This window comes from Piliocolobus tephrosceles, chromosome 17, assembly GCF_002776525.5.
Source record: "Piliocolobus tephrosceles isolate RC106 chromosome 17, ASM277652v3, whole genome shotgun sequence".
In the NCBI taxonomy this organism is placed as follows: domain Eukaryota; kingdom Metazoa; phylum Chordata; class Mammalia; order Primates; family Cercopithecidae; genus Piliocolobus; species Piliocolobus tephrosceles.
Window position 1 is genome coordinate 12,101,301 of NC_045450.1, and position 24,563 is coordinate 12,125,863.

At 47.5% G+C, this 24,563-nt stretch overlaps 1 protein-coding gene across 1 annotated transcript in view; it reads left to right on the forward strand.

The window, feature by feature from the left end:
• Nucleotides 1-24,563, forward strand: part of SNX29 (sorting nexin 29) — a 593,032-nt gene that overhangs the window by 131,538 nt on the left and 436,931 nt on the right. The window contains exons 13-14 of the mRNA XM_023231145.3: nucleotides 17,214-17,277; nucleotides 20,296-20,424. Of these exons, the coding sequence (XP_023086913.1) occupies nucleotides 17,214-17,277; nucleotides 20,296-20,424 (193 nt within the window). The remainder of the gene's footprint in view (nucleotides 1-17,213; nucleotides 17,278-20,295; nucleotides 20,425-24,563) is intronic.

A 24,563-nucleotide genomic window follows, 5' to 3' on the forward strand; every position in this document is an offset into this window, starting at 1 on the left:
CCCCATGCTTCCATTAACTCATTCATCCACGAGTCCATGAATGGTTCAGTACACTCATGAATGCCAAGCCCTCATGACACAGTCACCTCTTAAAAGCCCCACGTCTCAGTACTGCCACTGGGGCTTACATTTCACCATAAGTTTTCGAGGGGACAAGCATTGAAACCTCAGCAGCCCCCTGTCGATGGCCTCACTATAGCACTAGCCCTAATTGTCTACATCTGGGACCCTCATGCATACACCGCGAAGCTGCTGTCATCTGGAGTGAGGAGGGACGTGGTGAGCCGGGGGTTGCCCAGCACTGCAGACTCTGAAAGGTTCCTGCAAGAAGGCTCAAGGGTTAACCTGTTTAGCTTCCATTGCCCTCTTTTTTTTTTTTTTTTTGAGATGGAGTCCCCACTCTGTCATTCAGGCTGGAGTGCAGTGGCGCAGTCTTGGCTCACTGCAACCTCCACCTCCCAGACTCAAGCAATTCTCCTGCCTCAGCCTCCCAAGTAGCTAGGATTATAGGCGTGCATCACCACGCCCAGCTAATTTTTGTATTTTTAGTGGAGACAGAGTTTCACCATGTTGGCCAGGCTGGTCTTGAACTCCTGACGTCGTGATCCACCCGCCTTGGCCTCCCAGAGTGCTGGGATTATAGGTGTGAGCCACCATGTCCAGCCCTCATCTTTAAAATGAGTGTGATCTCACTGCCCTGCCCTCTGCACAGGGCAAAGTGAATATGGAGGCTCTGACCCTAAGCTGGACCTGTCACTGGATGCTGAGCTTGGCGGGAGGTGTTTCAGAACTGCAGCTCATGTGTCTAAAGCTGCAAATGGCTTTCAGATGACTCTCTTGCTGCACTGAGGTTACCTTTCCCTGAAGCTCCCGAGGCACGAGAGAGGTGGAAGCATCCTTTATTTCCTGGGGCGAGGCAGCCCTTCCTCCCGTGTGTCTAACGTCTCCTGCAGCCCAGCATGGCGTTCCCGCCTTAGTCTGATTAAAGACTATTTCCTAGCTCTGAAGGTGGAACTTGGAACAGACTTTTTCCTTTTCCCCAAATGAGTGAGTTTTGCACAGATGTCTCAGACCGTAGACTATGACGAACCCAGAAGCAAGCTTTTAGTCCAGCTTTTAGGGCCACCTTTTGACCTGCTGAGCCCAGCGACGAGGAAGGGACAGCCTTTTGCTGGGGAAAAGCAGGTATGAGTGGCTGGGCTTTTGACTCCCTTTGGTTTCTGAAAGCTTAGTGGTTGGGCTTGCGGCGAGACAAACGCCCAGGCCTTTAAAAACACCTGGCTCGAGGCTGGTCAGTGTCGCTTCACACAAGCCCTTGGAATCTAAAGCCAGCCTCTGGACTACAGCAGTTGTATCAGCCAATTTTCTGTTGACAGTTTGTGGACCTGAGCCATTTTAAGATAGTGTGGTGGCCTGAGGAAACAAACCTGATTATTAACAAAAAATGGTGTTTTTCTTTTTTAATTTTTTTTTTTTCTTTTGAGAAAGGGTCTTGCCCTGTTGCCCAGGCTGGAGTGCGGTGGTGCAATCATAGCTCACTGTAGCCTCAAAGTCCTGGGCTCAAGCGATCTTCCCGGCTCAGAGTAGCTGAGATCACAGGTGCACACCACCACAACTAGCTAATTTCTTATTTCTTGTAAAGATAGCGTCTGTAGTGAGCTATGTTGCCTCAAACTCCTAGGCTCAAGTGTTCCTCCCACCTTGGCTTCCTGTAGTACTGGGATTACAGGTGTGGTCCAGAAAGCAGTGTTTTTCTGAGGTCTTAATACAATGGCATGTTCACAAAGACTCCTAGAAAGACAGGGCTACTGAAGCGCTCTGCTGCATGCCCCTGCACCTCAGCAGGGTAGTGGTTCATCTGGACAGGTGCATGCACACACCTGTACCCTTCCACCCCCACCAGTCAGCTCACTTCCCTGCCCAGCAGTGCTGTGGCCTCGTTCTGCACTTTAGAGCAAAATCCATGTTTTTGCTGTGGCATTCAAAGCCTGCCTGATGTGACCCCTGCTGCCCTTTGCTTTCCATGCCCCGTGCTTGTCACTTGCCAGGCACACCGGCCTTTGAGCCATTTCTTAGACTTGCCAAGTTCCTTCTTACGTCCGAGACTTGAGGCAGGCTCCTCCTTCCCTCCCTGCCCAGGAGTGCACTTCGCAGACTTCCCTTTACGCATCAGCGAGCACAGCCAGATTCCCGGCCCCTTCCCACTGCAAGGAAAGCAGGTGCCTGCTTCCAGCCTCTAAGATGGCAGGCAGCAAGGAGAATGGGCTGGGAATGGCTTTGGGCATAGCCACCCAGCAGAGCTTGTTTAGTTGAGTGTGATGGAGAGGTCACCTAGACTGCATGGTGTGGGTAGCAGCTGGTAGGAGGCCTGAGAGTCATTTCAGATGGTTTAGGAAAGCCTGAGTGAGAGCGAGAGATCTTCAGGAGGCTGCTGGGGTAAAGCAGAATCATGGGAGTAGGGAGAGGTGGGACTTGAGAGTGTGTGGAGGTTGCTCCCCTAGACCTGTGTCGCCTGCTTCTCTGAAGATCTGAGATGGGGCGTGTGGTCTAGGAAGTACTCACTGCATAGCAGTGAAATGCACAGTCCTCATTCTGGAGCAGGGCGTCCACAGACACACCCACCTCATGGTCATCGTTCCCAGGGCTCTGCTGGCAGGGGATGCACGCAGAGGTTGTGAGCAGAGGTTGCAGTGCTTTGCAACAGTCCAAGCTGTGTGACTGCTGAACACTGGGAGCCCATGGAGTTTACTGCTGGGTGAAGCTGGTCAACTGCCCAACTGTCCCTTCACCTCCCTTCATAAGAGACAGGGTGGGGGTGGAGGAAGGGGAGCTGCCAGCTGCCAGTCTGTCCTGAGAGTGCCCAGTCATGAGCCACAGGTGCTTCCTCAAGGCTGGAGCTCTGTTCTGGAAGCAGCAGTCTGCTCCTGCCCCCAACTCCTCTCCCTCTTGAAGTCTGAGTCAGAACAAAGGCAATTCTTGGTGAGGAGGCAACTCAGAATTTGTTGGCTACAGGGGACAGGGCAGCCTTCGGGCACCTCCAGTGTCATCTCTGTGTGGCTGCTGAGGTCGAGATCTTGGACTGATTCAGTCCCATCCATGTGTATTCATGAAGGTGCTGCCATCAGGCAATGTACTAGGCAGCACGTGTGAGGGAAATGCAGAAGGCATGGGTGGAATCCTGCTCCCACGGGACTCGCCGGTTAGCAGGGGAGGCTGTGAAGTGAATGCCAAAGACCACAGCAGCCCCAAGCGGGAGAAGTGGCTTCATCTCGTGAGGTCCAGGTCTCTTCTGGCAGGAGAGCTTGTCTGAGCTGGGTTTTCAGCGTGAGGTACGAGTGAAAGGGCGCTAAATCCTTGAATGTCAAAACCCACTGATTGTTCAGTTTCCAGTTACATTTTCGCTACAACATCACTGGTGCTGAATAGCCTACTATCCTTAGCTTAGGAGCACAAGTACCTGCACTGGGTACAGCTGGATGTGTAACTGCCATTCCCTTCCTGCCAGAGGAGGACGGAATGGAGAATATTCCCTCTGTATCTCCCATGTTAGAGATCACCTCTGTGCTGGACTCATTGGAGCACCTGGATTCCCATGTGTTTGTCCATTTATGCTCTGAGCGTCTCTTGTTGCTCCGCATTTCTGGGCCTTGCTTGCCTTGACTGCGAGACTGGGCAGCATCCTCTGCTTCCCTTCCCTGCTCTCCGGGACCGAGGAAGTGGATTGAGCAGTCACTGCTTAGGCAGGCATTAGCACAGCATCTTTCATTTTGCAGATGCCTAATCTGTTTTCCCCACTGAATCACCTCCATAATTTTGGAGGTAGACAGGAGGTGCCGTCATGCCCATTTCAGAGGTGGGGAAACTGAGCCTCAGAGCAGACAAGCCACACATCCATGGCTTGGTAAACCTGACCCCTCCTGACTACATGGTGCCCATGTTCTGTCTAAGGATGTTCTGGTTATTTCTCAAAGTGTCAGGTGCAGAGTAGGATGGCTCAGAGTTGGTGAGAACCATTCTGGGTGTGAGAGCTGCCTGCACCCTCCCAGTGGCTGTCTGCTTCTAATTAATTGCAGATTATGTGTGAGAGTCTGTTTGAGAATTGCCCATACATGTGATACCACAGCCTGAAGGGGAAGGAAGCTGTGCAGCTCCGTGTCCTCATTATTTATGAGTATTTCACATGCAATTAATCTTCCTTGCCATCAGTTAACCCCACCACTCCACTGTGCATGAGGCCAATGACAACAGATGTTGGCCTCGCAGCCCCAGGGGCCGTGGCAGACTCAGGGCTTTAGACAGGTCACCGTCATCTCTCTGCTGGTTGCATTTGGCCGGCGAGCGGCCAGCGGACAGGAGCAGATGACGAGGACAGCTAATGTGCCACATTCGCTTGCAGGAGCCAGAAACTGGTAGGGCTCATCTGCTATCCCTGATGAATCACAGCATCTGAGAGCTACAAGGATTCTAGAAGATCAGCTTGTGTAACTTCTGCATTTTGTAGATGGAACATCTGAGACCCAAAGTGGGTTTGAAATGCCATGCCAGTTAGAGGCTGGGCCCACAGTCCTTGTCTGTTACTTGCCGTGGCATCACATGTCTTTGCTTATAGTGTCATTTTTTTCTCATCCTGTGCATCTCCCACCTTGCTGGCCACATTGCCTCCCATGCCAGCTCAATGTAGGTTCCACATAGTAGTATATGAACTGTAATTCATTTGGTTGCAAGGGACAGAAGCCAGCTCAAGCCAGCTTAAGTAAAATAAGGGAATAATATCGTTCCCCTAACTCCAGCATCTAGAGGTACAGCTGCAAGTAGGCATCTCTGGATCCCAGGGTTGGATGGTTTTCAGGTCTACCCCTGAAGGGCTCGGTTAGGAGGAGAGAGGTCCAGAGAAGCACACATCTGTGACCTATGGTCAAGCTGGCTTTGCCCCGAGCCTGTTGAGGCTGTGTCTCTAAAATGACATGAGAGTCTTGAGAATGTTGATTTGTGCAGAACCAACATGGAGCCCTGGCCTCTTCATTCTGAGATTCCATTAGGGTGCCCGGGAGACAGTGAGTATCACTGTGGTTATGGGTTTCAGTGTCAGATGGTCCGTATTTCAGTCCTGGTTCTGTATCGTCATTCCTTTGTTTTATTTTATTTTTGTTTTTCTTGAGACAGTCTTGCTCTACTGCCCAGGCTGGAATGCAATGATGTGATCTCAGCTCACTGCAACCTCCGCCTCCTGGGTTCAAGCAATTGTCCTGCCTCAGCCTCCTGAGTAGCTGGAATTACAGGCACCCACCACCATGCCTGGCTAATTTTTTTGTGTTTTTAATAGAGACGGGTTTCACCACGTTGGCCAGGGTGGTCTCGAATGCATCATAATTCCGTTGTAATTTAGGGCAAATCACTTCCTATATCTCTGTTTCCTAATCTATAAAATGGGTTTGATTCTAACACCTACTTCATGGTGTGATTTGGAAGGTTGAATGAGATAATCGACACACGGTTTCACCCTGTGCCTGGCACATGGCTAGTGCCCTGCCAGCAGCTGTTATTAGGAACACTTAACTTCTCTCAGTCTTTCGGTCTGTGAAATGGGGGATGACACCACCAGTTCCATGAAATAAGGAACTCCCTGGTTCCTTTAGTACGGTCAGGCCCAGACTTAGCCTTCAGGGTTGGCAGTGGATGAAAATTTGCCCCTGGCAGAAGCTGAAGTCTGTCCGTCCTCCTCTGTTGCTTTTTCCTCCGGCCCCTCGCTGGTTTCACTGCTGCTGATATTGTCTTCTTCTTGGTTGGGAATCCCGTCCTATCTGTGGTAGGGACTGGATTCTCCTCCACATTACGGAAGGAAGAAAGTGGGTTTCTCAGTCTCCCTAGGGTTTATAGACCCATGCCGCTTTGAGAGCCAGGCCAGTAAAACCCCAGGCAGGGATGGGACACAGCAGGATCCCATCAGTGGGACGGACCCTGAGAAATTCAGGGGAGCTTTTGCTGCCTCTCTTGCATAGCCCAGGCCTTCCACCTGGGTTGTTCCACCTTGATTTGTGTGTGTGGGGGGGTGCTGGCTACTACGTGGAATCGCTCTGTAAAGGCACATAGGACAGCCTGTTATTCACAAGAACTCATAGGAATATCTTTGCAGAATGTGCCATCTCTTCCTGGAGACCTCTTGTTTTTGTGTTTTGCAATGAGGAATGGGTAGGCTCCACTATGCACAGATTCACATTTATCTGAAGCCATCTAATTAACACCTGTACTCCACTCGTCACGTGCACCTGGGCCTTTGGCGGGTTTCTGCAGTATGTTTCTCCCTGAGGCCTTTCTTTGTGAAACACGTGTGTACCTCGCTTGCAGCTCTCTGCGCACTGAAGGAGAAGCGAGTGAGCCTCGTGTGATTGGTGGATAAGCCCTCCACTGCACCCCGCAAGAGGGTTCTTCTTAGGGGAGCAGCTGTCTTCCTTTCCACCCCCGTCTCACTCTCCCTGACTGCTTTTTCAACTGGATCAGTAAGGTTTTAGTGTTAAACAATATTTGGAGTCACTGTGGTGAAATAATCCAAATTGACCATGCCGGGGGATGGAGACAAAGATATCTGCCATAGTAATTTCTGAACTCTTCTGTACGTGAGATATAGTGATTTTGAAAAACTCGCTCTTCTAATTGTGGGAAACAGTTTGGTGAATCCTTAAAACGTTAGTAGAATTATCGGATGTCCCTGTGATTCCACTCCTAGGTACACATCCAAAAGAACTGAAAGTGGAGACTCAGTCAGGTACCTATGCACAAGGGTTCACGGCAACATGATCACCATCTCCAAAAGGTGGAAACAGCTCAGTGTAAATGTCCATCATCTGAAGAATGGATGAACAAATTGTGGCATATCCTTACAGTGGAACATGGTTCAGCTATAAAAGGAATGAGGGGCCAGGCGCTGTGGCTCACGCCTATAATCCTGACACTTTGGGAGCCCAAGGTGGGGTGGATCACTTGAGGGCCAGGAGTTCTAGACCAGCATGTCTAAAATGCTGAAACCTCAGCTCTACTTAAAAAATACAAAAATTACCCGGGCATGGTGGTGGACACCTGTAGCTTCAGGTACTTGGGAGGCTGAGGCATGAGAATTGCTTGAACCCGGGGGGCGGGGGTTGTAGTGAGCTGAGATTGCGCCGCTGCACTTCAGCCTGGGCAACAGAGCGAGATTCCGTCTCAAAAAAAAAAAAAAAAAAAAGAAAAGGAATGAGGCACTGATACATGCTTCAACATGGATGAACCGTGAAAATATGCTTAGTCAAAGAAGCCAGACAAAAAGTCTGTATTAAAAAAAGACCACATATGAGATGATTCCATTTATGTGAAACATCTGGAGTAGGTAAATTCGTAGAGACGCAGTGTGAATCAGTGGTTGCCAGGAAGGAGGATGAAATGGGAAGAAATTGCTTAATGGGTAAGAGGTTTTACTTTGGAGTGATAGAAATGTTCTAGAACTGGATAGTGGTGATGGTTGCACAACATTTTGAAAGTACTAAAGGCCACTGAAATGTTCACTTTCAAATGGTTAATTTTATATGAATCATACCTCAATACATGATTTTTTTTTCGAGACGGTGTCTCACTCTGTTGCCCAGGCTGGAGTACAGTGGCGCCATCTCAGCTCACTGCAAGCTCCACCTCCCGGGTTCACGCCATTCTCCTGCCTCAGCCTCCCGAGTAGCTGGGACTACAGGTGCCCGCCACCACGCCTGGCTAATTTTTTGTGTCTTTTAGTAGAGACGGGGTTTCACCGTGTTAGCCAGGATGGTCTTGATCTCCTGACCTCGTGGTCCACCCGCCTCGGCATCCCAAAGTGCTGGGATTACAGGCTTGAGCCACGGCACCCGGCCAATACATGATTTTTTAAAAACCTTCAGCTTGGCCGGGCGTGGTGGCTCACAGCTGTAACCCCAGCACTTTGGGAGGCTGAGGCGGGTGGAGCACAAGGTCAAGAGATCGAGACCATCCTGGCTAACACAGTGAAACTCTGTCTCTACTAAAAATACAAAAAAAATTAAGCCGAGTGTGGTGGCATGCTCCTGTAGTCCCGGCTACTCAGGAGGCTGAGGCAGGAGAATCGCTTGAACCCAGGAGGTGGAAGTTGCAGTGAGCCAAGATCACGCCACTGCACTCCAGCCTGGGTGACAGAGGAGACTCTGTCACAAAAACAAAAGCAAACCGTCAGCTGTGCCACCGCTCCCCACCTGCTTCTCACTAGCCAGGTAAGCCTTTCACTTAGTTCCATTGCTTCTACTGCTGGAAGCAACCTCTACAACTTTGTGCTTTCAATTCTGGTGAGTACTCCTTTAAAGCTAAAGTGCTCATCATGCCTTTTAAAAGAAGACTTTAGATAGTAGACATAGAGACCACCTTTTTTTTTTTTTGAGACAGAGTCTTTGTCTGTTACCCAGGCTGGAGTGCAGTGGCACAATCTCGGCTCACTGCAACCTCCGCCTCCTGGGTTCAGCTAATACCCCTGCTTCAGCTTCCCGAGTAGCTGGGATTACAGGCGCCTGCCACTATGCCTGGCTGATTTTTGTGTTTTTAGTAGAGATGGGATTTCACTGAGTTGGCTAGGCTGGTCTGGAATTCCTGACCTGACGTGATCCGCCCACCTCAGCCTCCCAAAGTGCTGGTATTACAGGCATGAGCCACTGTGCCCAGCCTAGAGACCACCTTTTGACACCTTGATAAGAAATGAGAGCATATATGTGGAAAGGCGTAAAATTAAAAGAGACACCCCCTACCCCCACCTGAGTTACTACTTCTAATAAATTCATACCTAAGTGCTGTGTTTTCTAGCCTTCTGTGAGTGGGGCTGGACAGGGCAGGGATGCTCAGACTGTCTTTGGTCTCTGATTTAGTCACTTCGAGGCTGCCGGGGGAGTTCCTCTGAGGTGTCCATTCACTGTCCCCTATCTGCCTCCATTAGATCCCATCTCAGGCCCCTTCCCACTCTACGCTTCTGAAATTCACTGATGTGGGTGGAATGATGCTTTGTAAAAATGGCCGTGCAAATGTGTGCTAATTACCTTGACATTTCCAAGCTGCTTGGTGCTCAGAACTCGTACTTTAGGACAGGAGGCTCACAATGGTGACCCATAGCATGATGTCTTGGACTTGTGTGGTAAGAACCTCAGTTTACAGTGTTTAAAAATCAGATCTGTATAAAAATGTGACTCCTGGCTTCTCTCACCAACTCAGGACTGGTAGCAACCATGTCCCCATGTAGACAGTGGGTTGGAGGTGGGGATTGCTCCTTAGCTGGGGTCCTCTTGTCCCAGTGTGCCCTGTGAGGACTTCACTCCTTGGAGGCCCTGTGTGTATCTGCTTTTGGGATGCCTGCTTGAAGGATTCGTAGTAGAAATCTTTACAAACATGCACCGTGTGTGTGTGTGTTTGAGAGTGCACGCATGAACAAGAGAGAGAAAACCAAAAAATTACAAATCTGGAAAAGTTAATAAAGATCTAGAACCTTATCAAGGTTTTGCAAGGTGTTGTTCTTCTGTACCTTGTGACTTTCTTCCATTTTCCGTCCCGTTCCCATGAGTGCCTCACGTTTGTGTTTTCTGTTTTGAGATTATAATTCTGTAGAAACCATAGTTCTAAAACTGGACAGGGCCAGAATTTAATCACACTTTCGATTTTCCAAAAGAGGACAGAGAAAGACCGGGAGAGGTGCCAGAGGCCACACCCTGGGAACTGTTGTGAGTCCTGAGGCTGTGCGCTGCCTCCCAGGAGCTGGGCTGGGGCTGGCATGGCCTGCTTGGGGGACAGGGTTTCAAGCGAGCTGAACCAGGTATGGGTGCTTGCCTGGCCACTTCCTGGCTGTGTGGCCTGAGGCAAATCACTTCCCTTCTTCCAGCCTCTGTTGCCTCATTCAGACAGCAGGTGTAATCATGCTTGCTTCTCAGAAACCTTGTGAGAATTACATGAGATTATGTATTTCAGGTGCCTCTCACATTGCTGGGTGTGCATGAAACAGGCAGTGCATGGTAACCACTGGCCATCTGAGTCCTGGGAAGGGATCTTGAGACATTTCTTCCTCTTTCATCTTAACAAAGTGAAAATAATAGAAACTCTGGGTGGGCTAGGGGTAGAGGGAGGCAGGAGAGAAACGGAACGAAAAGTTAGAACGGGCCTGAGTGCTTTAAAAGTTATATTTTGGAGCTTGATATAGTTTATCCTTTCTTTTGGAGAGAAAAGGAAAGGGAGTGGGTAGGCAGACAAAGATATAAAAAGCAGGATGTTAAGTTTGAAAAACGATGATGTAGGTTAAGTCCATCCCCGTAGAGGAACATTCTTTATTTGTGCATGTGCCCTCATGAGCTCTCTGTTTAAATATAGCTGAGAACGGGCCCCAGGGGAGTGTTTGTAAAGGCTCTTTGAGGTCTTTGGATAAAGATGCTATATAAAGCCAGGGAATTATTGCACAGATCTATGTATATATGTGAGAGTGTGTGTGCGCACACATGCGTCCACACGTCACCCTGTCTAGTCATCACAGTCAGCAGTCTCTTCCCTTTTTAATTTTGAAAAGGCAGTTGAAGATCAATTAGTCCCAGGATAATTTCCCCCTGGGGGGCCTTTAGTGGCTGAAGAAGAGACGCCTCTCACACCTCCCTTGGCGTCACTGTTTCAGTGCTTTATATAGCAGCCTCCGAGGCCCGTAATCATTTGTGTGAATGGGCCTATGCGTCATCTGGCTGTGTGTCTGTGTTTGTGTTTGGGTCCCTGGGGACTGGGGGCTGGTCCCAGCTCCACTGTTCTTTTTGAAATTGAGCATTCGTGTGGTCACTGCCGAGAAAGGAGGGGAATGGTTTTGTAGGCTCGTCCTCTTTGAGGTCATGGTAATGATATATGGGACCGTGTCCCCTCCTCCACATGCCTGTTGCATTCCCGAGATGCATAATGGAAAAAGCTCAACTGGAGCCTGAATCTCTGTCACTGGGGCAGGAAATTACAGCTGTGAACCTGGTGGTTAGTGTTCTCTGCCGAGGCCTTGAACTTACGATTAACGCAGTTGACATTTCTGCCCAGCTAATCCCATGCTCAATTCCTGGAGCTGACGGTGTCGTTTCAGCAGTGGGCAACTGTCAGTCATTCATTTGTTTATTAATTCAGTTACGCATCTTGCCTTTGATCATTCACCAAGTCTCACGTGTGTCCTGTGCTGGGCACTAGAGCCCCAGTACTCAAGGGACCCACAGGCTTGGTGGTGGGGCTTTGGTGGGCAGAGATGCAGAAGGGTGCCTCTAGCCCAGTGGACAGTGTGCTTTCGTGGAGGTGCATATGAAGTGCAGTGGGAATCACTGAACTCTACTTGGATTGTTTGGCTGTGAGGACACAGAACCCACGAACACAAGGGGACAGAACCCCATAGGGGTTCCCCAGGGCCTGGGAGCTGAGAGTCACGCAGAAGCCAAGGTGGCCATATGTGCATGGCTCCTTTATTCCCTGTGGCCACGTGGTCACTGCAGGTCGCCTCTCACTTCTTCCGCCAGCCCTCGGATAGCCGTCTTTGCTATGGTGATGCAGCAGGAGACTACGCCAGGAATGAGGAGTTCGCTGAGTCACCCCAGGCTGCAGGGCTCCGTAGCAGCATGTTTGACAGTTCGAACACCCGATGCTTTGCCAGACTCAGCACTTTCTCTGTGGCTGAGTGGGCTTGCCTTGAGGGGCTTTGCTGGCTCCCCCGTTTGGTGGCCCTCTGCCTGTGGCTGCTGCATTTGCATTTGTCTCTGTCCAGACCTCTGTACATGGCAATAGAGGAGCCTCCAACCAACGGTCCTGGGCCCAGTTTAGGATTTCATTTAAGGATGGGTTTATTTATTTATTTTTTTTTTATTTTTTGAGATGGAGTCTCGCTCTGTTGCCAGGCTGGAATGCAGTGACGCGATCTTGGCTCACTGCAACCTCTGCCTCCCTGCAACCTCTGCCTCCCTGCAACCTCTGCCTCCCTGCAACCTCTACCTCCTGGGTTCAAGCAATTCTCCTGCCTCAGCCTCCCGAGTAGCTGGGACTACAGGCACACACCACCACACCTGACTCATTTTTGTGTTTAGAGTAGAGACGGAGTTTCACCATGTTGGCTGGGATGGCCTCCAGCTCCTGACCTGAAGTGATCCGTCCACCCCAGCCTCCCAAAGTGCTGGGATCACAGGCATGAGCCACTGTGCCCGGCCAGGGTGGGTTTGTTAAACTGGTCTTTTGACCACTTAGCTTTCGGCAAGTCACTATTTCAGTGTGTCGTGTCTCCACACTCACCATTGTGGAGTGACTTGCAACTGTTCGCTCTTGGGCCACATGTGTCTGTTGCCACCTTCTTTTGCGTCTCTTGTCAGGCTGTGGCACATCTGAACTTCTGGAAGACTCTCTGTGATGGGCTTGGTTTGAGTCAGTAGCCACCCTTGGTCTCACTGATTGCAAGCGGAGTGGGTGGGATGGGAGGCCTGTGGGAGCTGAGTCTCTGAGCAGGGGCAAGAGGATGACAGGGCAGGCCTGTGGACTCCCACGACTGCTACAGCCAGAGAGTCCCGGCTGCTCAGAAAAGGCATGCCCCAAGTGGAAACTTGAAGGACAATCTGGAGTCAGGGAGGGGGCCAGGCCTTCCAGACCCTGGGAAACAGTCTGTGCCAAGACACAGAGGCACGAGAGAAGGAGAGTGTGTTCAGTATGGTTGGAGTCTAACCAAGGATATGGGCAGAGGCTGGAGTGGCAGAGAGGACACTGATCTGGAGCTCAGGAGAGGGCCTGAGTAGAGATGTGGGTGTGTGCATGGTGGAAGCAATGATTGAGCTCTTGGCATAGATACAGCCTTATATCCGCACAACAGGACTGAGACCGGGCTGTAACTTTTTCATTGCCTATCATCTCTGTTATTAAAATTAAAAAAAATTTTTTTTTTTTTTTTTAGTCGGAGTCTCACTCCGTCACCCAGGCTGGAGTGCAGTGGCGTAATCTTAGCTCACTGCAATTTCTGTCTCCCAGGTTCAAGTGATTCTCCTGCCTCAGCCTCCCAAGCAGCTGGGATTACAGGTGTGTGCCACCACACCCGGCTAATTTTTGTATTTTTAATAGAGGTGAGGTTTCACCATGTTGGCCAGGCTGGTCTCGAACTTCTGACCTCAAGTGATCCACCCGCCTCGGCCCCCAAAGGATTACAGGCGTGAGTCACCGTGCCCAGCCTATTTTTTTTTTTTTTAATTTTAACTATATGACAAAAATTGTATGTGTTCAGGGCATACAACATTATGATTTGATGTATCTCTGCATTGCATAATGACTACCACAATCAGATGAACATATACACCACCTCCCCGAATGAACATGTTTTTTTGTGTTTTAATATGTGTGATGAAGACACTTAAAGTCGGCTCTGTCTTCAGATTTCAAGTAAACAGTACCATAGTATTGTTAGCCAGAGTCCCCATGCTGTCATCAGATCTGCAGAGTTTACTCATCTTCTAACAGAAAATTATAAGATGTACCCTTGGCCAACATCACCCATCTCTCCCATACCCCTATATATATACATATACGTCATATACATACACATATAAATACACATATATATCATATACATATGCATCATATACATACATATATACATCAGATACATATACATCATATACATACACATATACATCATATACATATACACATATACATAATATACATATACATCATACACATACACATGTATGTCATATACATATACAACATATACATCATATACATACACATACATCATATATATACACATCATATACATATACATATACATATACATATACATATACATATACATATACATACATCTATGCAGTGGAATAATATACAGCCATAAAAAAAGCAGGAGTCCGAAGCAGCAGTGGCTCTCCTGCTGTTCCATTTCTCTCCATCTGCAGTGTCCTGTGTGGGTACAGCCAGTGGCCCCACCTGATTGGCACAGTGTCACAGCTGCTGCAGACCTGCCTTCAGCCCTGAATGAAGAAGGCTGAGAGTGGGGCATGGAGGGAAGAACTTGTGATGTTCTTTTAAGATGGGCTGGCAATGTTTTCTGGAAAGGGCTGGACAGTGGATATTTCAGGCTGTGTGGGGCCCACGGTCTCTGTCGAAACAACTCATCAAAGCAGACTTAGACAATACCGAAATGGGTGGGTGTGGTTCAGGGAAAGCTTTACTGGCCCCTGCTCTATCCTATGAGGCTGGTGATACCAGCAACATTTTCCAGCTGAAGGAGCTGAGAAGCAAGGATGATACCATTTGCTGGGACCTCAAACTGAAGTGTGAGGGACATGGGATTCAAAGGTAGATCTAATTAGAAAACTGATGTTCAAGGCAGGGCACGGTGGCTCATGCCTGTAATCCCAGCACTTTGGGAGGCCGAGGCAGGCGGATCATCAGGTCAGGAGTTCGAGACCAACCTGGCCAACATGGTGAAACACCATCTCTACTAAAAGTAGAAAAATTAGCCAGACGTGGTGGACGCCTGTAATCCCAGCTACTTGGGAGACTGAGGCAGGAAAATCACTTGAACCCTGGAGGCAGAGGTTGCAGTGAGCCGAGATCATGTCACTGCACTCCAGCCTGGGCGACAGAGCAGGACTCTGTCTCAAAAAAAGGAAAGAAAACTGATTTTCTTTCCACACTGCCAATTTACTGCCCTGAGGAGCTTAAAGTTCTACAATCAATGGACCAATTTTCCATGTGTGTTAGATGTACCCTTGATGTGCAGATACTATAGCAAAATTATTATTTCCTTAACGGAGTTGGTCTTCGGTTTCAGGTGAAGAGAGATTGCATACATGTTTGTTCAGATACTTATGTAGTTTTTATTGCTTTGTTTCACATATTTATTTATTTATTTATTTTTTGAGACAGAGTCTCGCTCTGTTGCCCAGGCTGGAGTGCATTGGCCGGATCTCAGCTCACTGCAAGCTCCGCCTCCCAGGTTTACGCCATTCTCCTGCCTCAGCCTCCCGAGTAGCTGGGACTACAGATGCCCACCACCTCGCCCGGCTAGTTTTTTTTTTTGTATTTTTTTTAGTAGAGACGGGGTTTCACTGTGTTAGCCAGGATGGTCTCGATCTCCTGACCTTGTGATCCGCCCGTCTCGGCCTCCCAAAGTGCTGGGATTACAGGCTTGAGCCACCGCGCCCGGCCTTTTCACATATTTAAACATTATTGTACCAGAAATTAATTTCAGAACATTGCAGGAACAGAGATTTATTGAGGTCTGGTGTCTTGCTTTTCCAGTGGTTCCTTGCCCAGCTGCATTTGTGGACGAATCCATCCCGTCCACAGCATTTTCAACGCTGCTTTTTATCTCAGATCAGTTTCCGATGGTTTAAATTAACATTCCCCTGTGCTCTTGCCTGGTTTTGTGGTTCTGTCTTCTGAGGCCGAGCAAGGAACCAATGTTGAGATGGATGGTCATTTGCCTTTCAGCCATAGGAGAGGGGACCCCCCCCAGCGTGGCCACGCTTTGCAGAGGCCACAGTGCAGAAGCGCTGCTCTGTTTTCTCTCGAAATGTGAGCTGTGGCAGGTCACAAAGAGGAAGGAAATCACAGTGATAGAGACTAAACAAATCACGGGCTGCACGGCGCAGGGGAGAGGAGAGAAAATTACATATTCGGGAGCTCCTCTGCTTGTATGTGTCACTCATGCTTGGCGAAGTATAATATTTACCCAATCTATGGAAATCACCCCAACGTTACCTACCAGCTTTACTGCCCCCAAAGAGTCACGGAACAGCCAAAGTGGCAGCAAAGGTGAATGTGCGTTCAGGTTCAAGCCCGCTGAAAGAACATTTTGGGGGGCATGCCAGCTCTCGGTCCCTTTCCTTCTCCACCATTAATCTGAACATAATGTCATAGCCACGTGAGGAAGGCGGAAGAGTCTCAGAGCTTGTCTTTCTGTGATGGCTTTTTGAAAAGATTCCCACTACCAGAGTACGCTTTGGCTGCGCTTGTGATATCAGTCATTTTGATGCTGATAAAAACACAGGTGCCTCATCCAAGAGGCTAGAGATGCACCATGTATAGGACAGGGAAGGGCAGGGAAGGGTGAGGCCAGGGTGATAGAGTGGATTGGGATAGCATCCATCATCCTCTGTTTCTCACGGGTGGATTTTGGGCAGTGATTTGGGCTCCTGCAAGGGGGCTTGTGCTGAGATCTCTTTTGTTTTTGTTTTTTTGAGATGGGGTCTCATTCTGTTGACCAGGCTGGTCCTGAACTCCTGGGCTCAAATGATCCTCCTACCTTGGCTTCGCAAAGTGTTGGGACTACAAGCATGAGCCACCATGCCCGGCCTTCATCCCTTAAGGCTGCTTGAGGCTGTACTTGCCGGGCAAGCATTGCTGTCTCTGAAACCTCCCGGGAAACATTTTTTTCCTCCTAGAATTTCCCCCTGGAATATAACATTTTCAGCTACAAAGTCTGAGTAGCAGCATTGGGGACCCCCTTATCCTGTGCCTGCAAGGCCCAGAACCCAGATACTTGCTCTTCCAAATGCCACATGGCCGTCTGGGGTTGATTTCCCATATTGCCCGTGGTGATCTTGTTTCACACTTCAGAAAATTCTACCATCTAGTCTGCTGCTCTAGGGCATAGACCATTTAAAAAATCCTTTATTTCCCAAGGTGAGGCAGACAGGAGCTCAATAAATCCCCTAACTCTTGAAAATGTTTAACCCACTTGTGCTTGTGAGCCATACGGCTACCTTATCTCCATTTTCCTGTCTTCTGCTGTTGCATTTCTGCAAAGACTATAATGATACTGATCAGTAATACTTGCTAAATGCTATCCTGTGCTGGGCACCATTCCTAAGCATCTCACTTATATATTGTCTTACTGAATTCTTACAACACTTCTAGGAGATAGTAACTGTTAAGATCTCATATTATAGATAAGGGAGTTGGTGCTCAGAGGGGATCACTAACTCGCCCAAGGTTAATCCACTGTAGAGGCAGGATTTGAACCTGGGACCTGACTCCAGAGACTGTGCTCTGAAATCCAGGACCCTGATCAGCTGAGTCTCTTAGACTGTTATAGGAGTTATTTTTGAAAGGGAAAAGGGAACTTATCTAGACAAGTCATCCTTAATAGCATATAATCCAGAGAGGTGAGGGTATGCTGTAATAGGCGAGACCTGCCAATTAATCTTGACTTTGTTTTCTCCCCTTAGGTGAACTGCGCCAGGCCATTGTGGCCATGATGAACAGGAAGGATGAGCTGGAGGAGGAGAACAGGTACTGTGATTTTCAGGCTTGAGGAATAGCCTGTTTCTTTGACGTTATGCCTCTGGGGCAGACAGAATATAACAGATGAGGGACATTTTGCTTTCTTGGCAAAAATCGTGACTGGCAATTTCTTATCATTGGGGATGTGCCACTGTGATATCTCTCTTGTGCCTGGTGTGTAAGAAAGGAGTGAGAACCTTGTGATAACAGCACCTTCATAGAACAAGCTAAGAATTTGGTAGAACAGTCATTTATTCTTTTTTAAAAAACAGCCTTTATTGATATTTAATTCACATACACTGTAATTAACTCATCTAAAGTGTATGGCTGAGGCAGGAGGATCACAAGGTCAGGAGTTCAAGACCAGCCTGATCAACATGGTGAAATCCCATCTCTACTAAAAATACAAAAATTAGCGGGGCGTGGTGGTGCATGCCTGTAATCCCAGCTACTCAGAAGGCTGAGGCAGGAGAATTGCTTGAACCTGGGAGGCGAAGGTTGCAGTGGGCCAAGATTATGCCATTGCACTCCAGCCTAAGTGACAGAACGAGACTCCGTCTCAAAAAAATAAAGAAATAAAGTATATAATTCAATAGTTTTTACTATATTCACAGATAGGAGTTAACATCCACACAGTCCATTTTAGAACGTTTCATCACCCCCGAAAGAAGCCCTATGTACCCTTTAGGTATCACCTCCTTAGCCTTGGCAGTCTTTTTTTTTCTTTTGACAGTTCTGGCTCTGTCACCCAGGCTGCAATGCAGTGGCGTGATCTCTGCTCACTGCAACCTCTACCTCCCGGGCTCAAGTGATCCTCCAGTGTCAACCTTCTGAGTAGCTGAGACTATAGGTGCATGCCACCATACCTGGCTAATTTTGTTATTTTAGTTTTGACATGTTGCCTAGGCTGGTCTTGAACTTCTGAGCTTCAGTAATCTGCCCACCTTGCCCTCCCAAAGTGCTGAGATTATAGGTGTGAGCCACTGTGCCTGGCCTCTAGGCAGCCTTTAGTCATGATTAATCAAAGACCTGTCTATCTACCATGTTCTAGGCATCTGAACACTTATCTTAGGAAAGTTTGCCCAAATCGGGGATACTTAGGGCAAGATGAAATTCGGAGTCTTTTGACTTGGCCAAAAACCCAGTTGCAAACACTTGAGAGGGTGAAAGGTTTCATTAAATCTTTCTTCCGTTTTGAAACCCATGCTAGATACCACCTGACATTGGCTGCTGACTCCCATCTGACTTATCTTGACTGTGGGTTGGTCATAGAAGGCTTACCTGCAGTTACCCCCTGAACTTCAGCAAGCATGATTCAGCTGCCTCCTTGGGACGTGGGGAGAGGGGGCATGTGCGTTCACGTCACCCTCTCTTAACTCACATCCTCTTTTACACACAGTCATGATTCTCCTTCAAACCTCATTTTTGATCCTGCTTGACAAGCTTCTCTCTTGTGCTTTCTGGAAACGTATAAAAGCAAACAAGCATGATTTCTAAAACAAAAGAGGATGTCTTCAAAAGGAATCTTTAGACTGCGCCGTTTTCCAACTAGAATAAACTTTCAATAGAGGGCTGGCACCATTGCGGGATTCTTTCTCCTTGCTCCAGCTGGGGCTATTATCCTGGAAGAAGCCATAGATTTTGTCTTACCTTGTGAAGAACAATAACCACTGTCTGTTACTTTTTTGTACTTCCCAGAAAGAAAGGAAAAATTATACCATGTTTTTGTCGGGAAGCCCCAGGCCCCATGAGGGTAATTTCCTCAAAGCTCTCAAGGAACACAAGTTTTGAAGATTTCAGTGAATGATCAGAGTGTGGTGGGGGTCAGATGTTTTTGATTATATTCTTTTTTTTTTTTTTTTTTTCCTTGAGACAGAGTCTTGTTCTGTTGCCCAGGCTGGAGGGCAGTGGCGTGACCTCGGCTCACTGTAGCCTCTGCCTCCTGCATTCAAGCAAGTCTCCTGCCTCAGCCTCCCGAGTAGCTGGGATTACAGGTGTGTATCACCACGCCTGACTAAGTTTTGTATTTTTAGTAGAAATGGGGTTTCATTTTGGCCAGGCTGGTCTCAAACACTCCTGACCTTAAGTGATCCACCCACCTTGGCCTCCCTAAGTGCTGGATTACAGGCGTGAACCACCCCGCTCGGCCATGTTTTTGCTCATATCCTGATATCACATAGCAAGTGTCCTCTGGATTTAGGGTGTAGATGTACCATGGTTGGTAATTGTTTTCCAGAAACAGCCAGGTAGAGTGAAGTAAATGGTTAGCAGCACCATGGTTGGCTGTCTCTGAGGTGGTCACTGGTGATGGTTTCTAGAAGACCTGCTGTCCTCTCCTTTATTTAAGACCAGGGATGACAGATACACAAGTGAATCCTGTGCTGGCTGCAAGCCCCCTGTCGGAGGGTTAACAAACTTGGGAATGTAAAATGCTATCTGTGCTATCTCAGATGCTTTAGTGATATAAGACATTTTATATATATGCTTGTTTCATCTGAAGTTGGCCATGAAACAGGCTTGCAGTGTGTTTTGTAGGCACAGGTGGAAATGAGACTAGACATTTCTCAGATACTCTGAGTGTATATTCTATTTTTATGCCTCGGATTATTGTTTTGGCCTCTCCTGGCATCCTTTCCTTGGTTAAATCTCTTACCTGGTGTAGCTGTGACAAAATGGTCTCATTGTAACATGCTACACCTTTGAGTGGGGTGTTTGTAAAGGGACTTGGCTGGAATTTGCTCACTTCATTGTTTTCCCTTGATTTAGGCTGTCAGAAGGCTGGCCTGCTTGTGGGCAATCAGGGACATGGAGCCCAGGCCACAGACGACTGTCCCTTAATTCTTACTCTAAGGCTGTCAATTAGAGTTTGCTGTCTCCAGTTCACATGAGATAGACTTGAATAATGATTTATGCAGAGCCTTGTGGAAAATGCATGGCTTAGGACTTGACTTGTGTTAGGAACTGTGTCCTGGGTTCAGTGGGGTCTGGGTTGACAGCTTCTGAACAGATGGGACCTTCTCTTCCCAGATCGCTGCGGAACCTCCTCGACGGTGAGATGGAGCACTCAGCCGCGCTCCGGCAAGAGGTGGACACCTTGAAAAGGAAAGTGGCTGAACAAGAGGAGCGACAGGGCATGAAGGTCCAGGCACTGGCCAGGTAGGAGAGGGTGAGGGATGGAGAGGTAAGCACATGGTGGCTTCATTAAAACCTGAGCATCCTGGGCCGGGCGCGGTGGCTCGTGTCTGTAATCCCAGCACTTTGGGAGGCCAGAGTGGGTGGATCATGAGGTCAGGAGATCGAGACCATCCTGGCTAACATGGTGAAACCCCATTACAAAAATTAGCCAGGCATGGTGGCATGTGCCTGTAGTCCCAGCTACTCGGGAGGCTGAGGCAGGAGAATGGCATGAACCCGGGAGGCAGAGCTTCCAGTGAGCTGAAATCACGCCACTGCACTCCATTCCAGCCTGGGTGACAGAGCAAGACTCCGTCTCTTTAAAAAAAAAAAAAAAAAAAAAAAAAAAAGATAGTGACTAAAGCAAAAAAAATGTGTTTTAATTTATTTCATTGAGTAAATAGTACGTATGCATGTGGTTCAAAATACAAAAGGTGAACCTGTTCAAGTCTCCCTTCTCTTATCCCAGCTACCCAGTTTGTTCCTTGGAGGGAATCATCGTCACTGATTCCAGAGATGTTCCCTGTACACACAAGCAGATACGTGCGCATATACTTTTTTCCTTTTCATTGTCTTCTCCTGCCTTTCTTCCTTAATGTGAAATGATAGCCTGTCCTATGCAGCATTCACTTGACGTCTCAGAGATTGCTCTCATTGGTCCGCGTGGGGCTGCCCTCTGCTTGTTAAGAGCTCCTGACATTTCCTCATCTGACTGCATCAGAATTCGTTTAACCAGCCTGCTAACAGCCAGGCGTTGAGATGGTTTCCAGTCTTTTGCTACGACTAATAATGCCACAGTCAGCAACCTTGGCGTTGGTCGTTTTCTTCCCGTATGAGTATATATTTTGGAAATATTCCTGGAAGTAGAATTGCTGGGTCAAAGTGCAGCGCATTTGTAAGTTGGACAGGGACCATCAACTCGCCTGGCACGGGCGTGAGCCGCACGTTCTACAGCAGCATGGGAGAGCGCTTGCTGCGGTGCAGCTGTGCTCACAGCCATGGGATCCAACTGCTGGGTCTCTGATAATGCCAGGGCTGGAAATGGTGCTGGCAGGAAATCCTTCTTTCCCATTTCTCTAATTAAGAGTATGGTTGAGCCTCCTTTTATTTAAAAGCCATTTTATTTCCTGTTCCGTCACTTTGTTTATGTACTATTGAAGAAAGCTGCCAAGTAAACCGCCCCAAATCCCAAATCCCAGCTTACATGCATCTTTACTGAATTTGTTCATGTACTAACTTTTTTTTTTTTTAATTACTATACATATAATCTATGCCTGTCGTTGTTTAGTCTGCCTTCTAGCACTGCTTAGGAGTGCAAAAGCAGCTTTTGTTGTTTCCATATAGGCCTCGTGTTAACCATTTTTATGTACCTGGATGTGGTATTTGATTGAGTGAACACGCCATATTAAATTGCCCATTCTGGATTGGAATGATGAATTTAATATGGTCAGTTTCACATTCAGGTTATTTTCAGTTTGTTCTCATTTTAGGTAAGATAAGCAGTTTGTTGATTGTTCTGTAAATCTACTTTAAAATAAGACCACGAGATAAACACGTCTTGTGGATGTGCAAGGGAGCCCAGAGTTAAGTCAGTTTATACCTCTGTGCTGTTAGATGCTGTGAATGGCTCTAATGTAATTGTTTAGTATGTCTTATTGAATGTTGGCACTATGATCCTATGTTGAATTTCCATTCTTTGAGCTTTTCCCCTTTTCTCACATTTTAAAATGATAGCCCGAGAGTATCAAAGATAGTTAAATGACTGTTATAAATAGTGTAAAATGTGCCTAGTTTTCTCACCTGGACCGCCCTTTTGCCTGGCCGTGCTAGAGTTCTGCAGCATAATTGCATTTAATGTTCACAATAAAGTCTGAAGTTTTTAGAGACTGGTTCTTAGTGAGCAAAGAGAGACAGAATTATATGTCCTGTCTTTTTTTTTTTTTTTTTTTTTTTTGAGATGGAGTCTTGCTCTGTTGTGCCCAGGCTAGGGTGCAGTGGCATGATCTCGGCTCACTGCAACCTTTGCCTCCTGGGTTGAGGTGACTCTCCAGCCTCAGCCTCCCAAGTAGCTGGGATTACAGGCATGTGCCACCATGCCCAGCTAATGTTTTGCATTTTTAGTAGAGACGGGGTTTCACCATGTTGGCCAGGCTGGTCTTGAGCTCCTGACCTCAGGTGATCCGCCTGCCTCAGCCTCCCAAAGTGCTTGGATTACAGGCGTGAGCCACCATGCCCAGCCTCCGTGTCATTTAATGGCTTGTATTAGCAGTTAGCGTAGTCTTGAGTCTTTTCATCATTACTTGCAAATTGTGTGTTTCTGGGTGAGTTGCTCAACTTCTGCAGTATGTGCTTCCTCATCTCTGGGGTGGAGACGATGATTTCATCCGGCCGAAGGGGCTGAGTGAGGAGGAAAAGAAGTGAGGGTGCATATGGCAGTGGACACGAGCAAGGCATCCTAAGTGTATTCCACAGGAAGCGTGTTTTAGTGCATGACAATTGTTGGGAAAATTTTATCCCGTAAATGGGGTAGATAAAACCAATTTCCTAACCGGGCAGTTTTATAATCCCTATTTAAGCAGTGGGTAGCTAAGAGTTTAAGGTGTCTGAAAGTTTGCAGTCTGCAGGCAGAAGGAACAGATATCTGTAAAACAGACCAATATTTCAAAAGGAGAAACTAGAAACAGGCAAACCGATCAGCTGGATATGTAAGTTTTGAAAAATTCCATTGCTGACATGTTCCAGATAGCGTTAACCTCTGCCAATGGTCAGAACTTTCTTCTTGCTTCTGGCCAGAGTAAGAAAAGTTGTCAGTGGTGGCAGTTGTTACCTGGGGGTGGGTGGCCATAGCTGCTGGGGCACAGGAGGGGGCAGTGGAGTGTCACAGGCTGGAAGGTGAGGCTCAGTCACCGGCACCACACTTTCCTCGGGTGCGTGCGTGTTCAGGTGCAGGGTTCACAGTGCAGGTGGGTACAGCTAGGGCTAAAGGTGCTTGCCTTGTACTGACAGGGTCAGACAATGGCTCTCCTGCTTACTAGTTGTGTGACCTTGGGTGAGTTATTTAACTTCTCTGTTTCTGTTTCCTTAGTTGTTTTTTTTTTTTTTTTTTTAAAGACAGTGTCTCACTCTGTTACCCAGGCTGAACTGCAGTGATGCGATCTCAGTTCACTGCAGCCTCCACCTCCTGGGCTCAAGCAGTTCTCCCATTTTAGCCTCCGAGTAGCTGGGACTGCGGGCAGGCACCACCATATCCAGTTAATTTTTCTCTCTTTTTGTACGGATGGGGTTTTACCATGTTGTCCTGACTGGTTTTAAACTCTTGGGCTCAAGTGATCTACCCGCCTCGGCCTCCCGAAGTGCTGTGATTACAGGCATGAGCCACTGTGCTTGCCTGTTTCCTTAGTTCTAAAATGGTAATAAGAAAACTCTTTACCTCATAGAGTTTTGTTGAATAAATAAAACGAGACACCATGTATTGCTCAATGTGCTTGATAAATAGTAAATGTTAACTGTTATTATCATTTTTCTTGAATATAATAATTATGTCTCCTTACCTCATCAAAAGGTCTATTTTAACAGCAATGGTGCAGAAAGAATTAGGAGCTAGTCTATCTCCTGCTCAGAAAAGTGAAATATCCGAATGCTAAGTATGTGCTTGTGTATATGCATGTTTCACTGGCTCTGAGTTCATGGTTGTAAAACTGAGTGTCGCCCAGCAAATCCTGCATTTGATGACATATTCCTTTTGCTAAGAATCACTAGCTTTTCTAGAACAAGGTCATGTAACTAGCCTCGTGCTTTTTGGTCCTGGGCAGCTGCAAGTTCCTGAGGCAGAGGCATAATAATCATTTGCAATTAGGGCTCTGTAAGTCACATTCCTCGGAATAATCCATTGCCTTGTTTCCTTTTGAATTAAGAAAACTCAAGCTATGAGACATGTTAAAAAAAAGACACACATTTATATGAGGAAAAGTGGCTTTGAAGGAAGCAAGTAAATGGGTTCTTGAATTATTATGAGGGCTCATTTTCTGTTTCTTGTCATTGTATTATAGCAGTGTTAGCTCTCGCTGTGTAACAAATTATCCTCAAACTTGGTTGCTTAGAAGAATAAATATTTATGATCC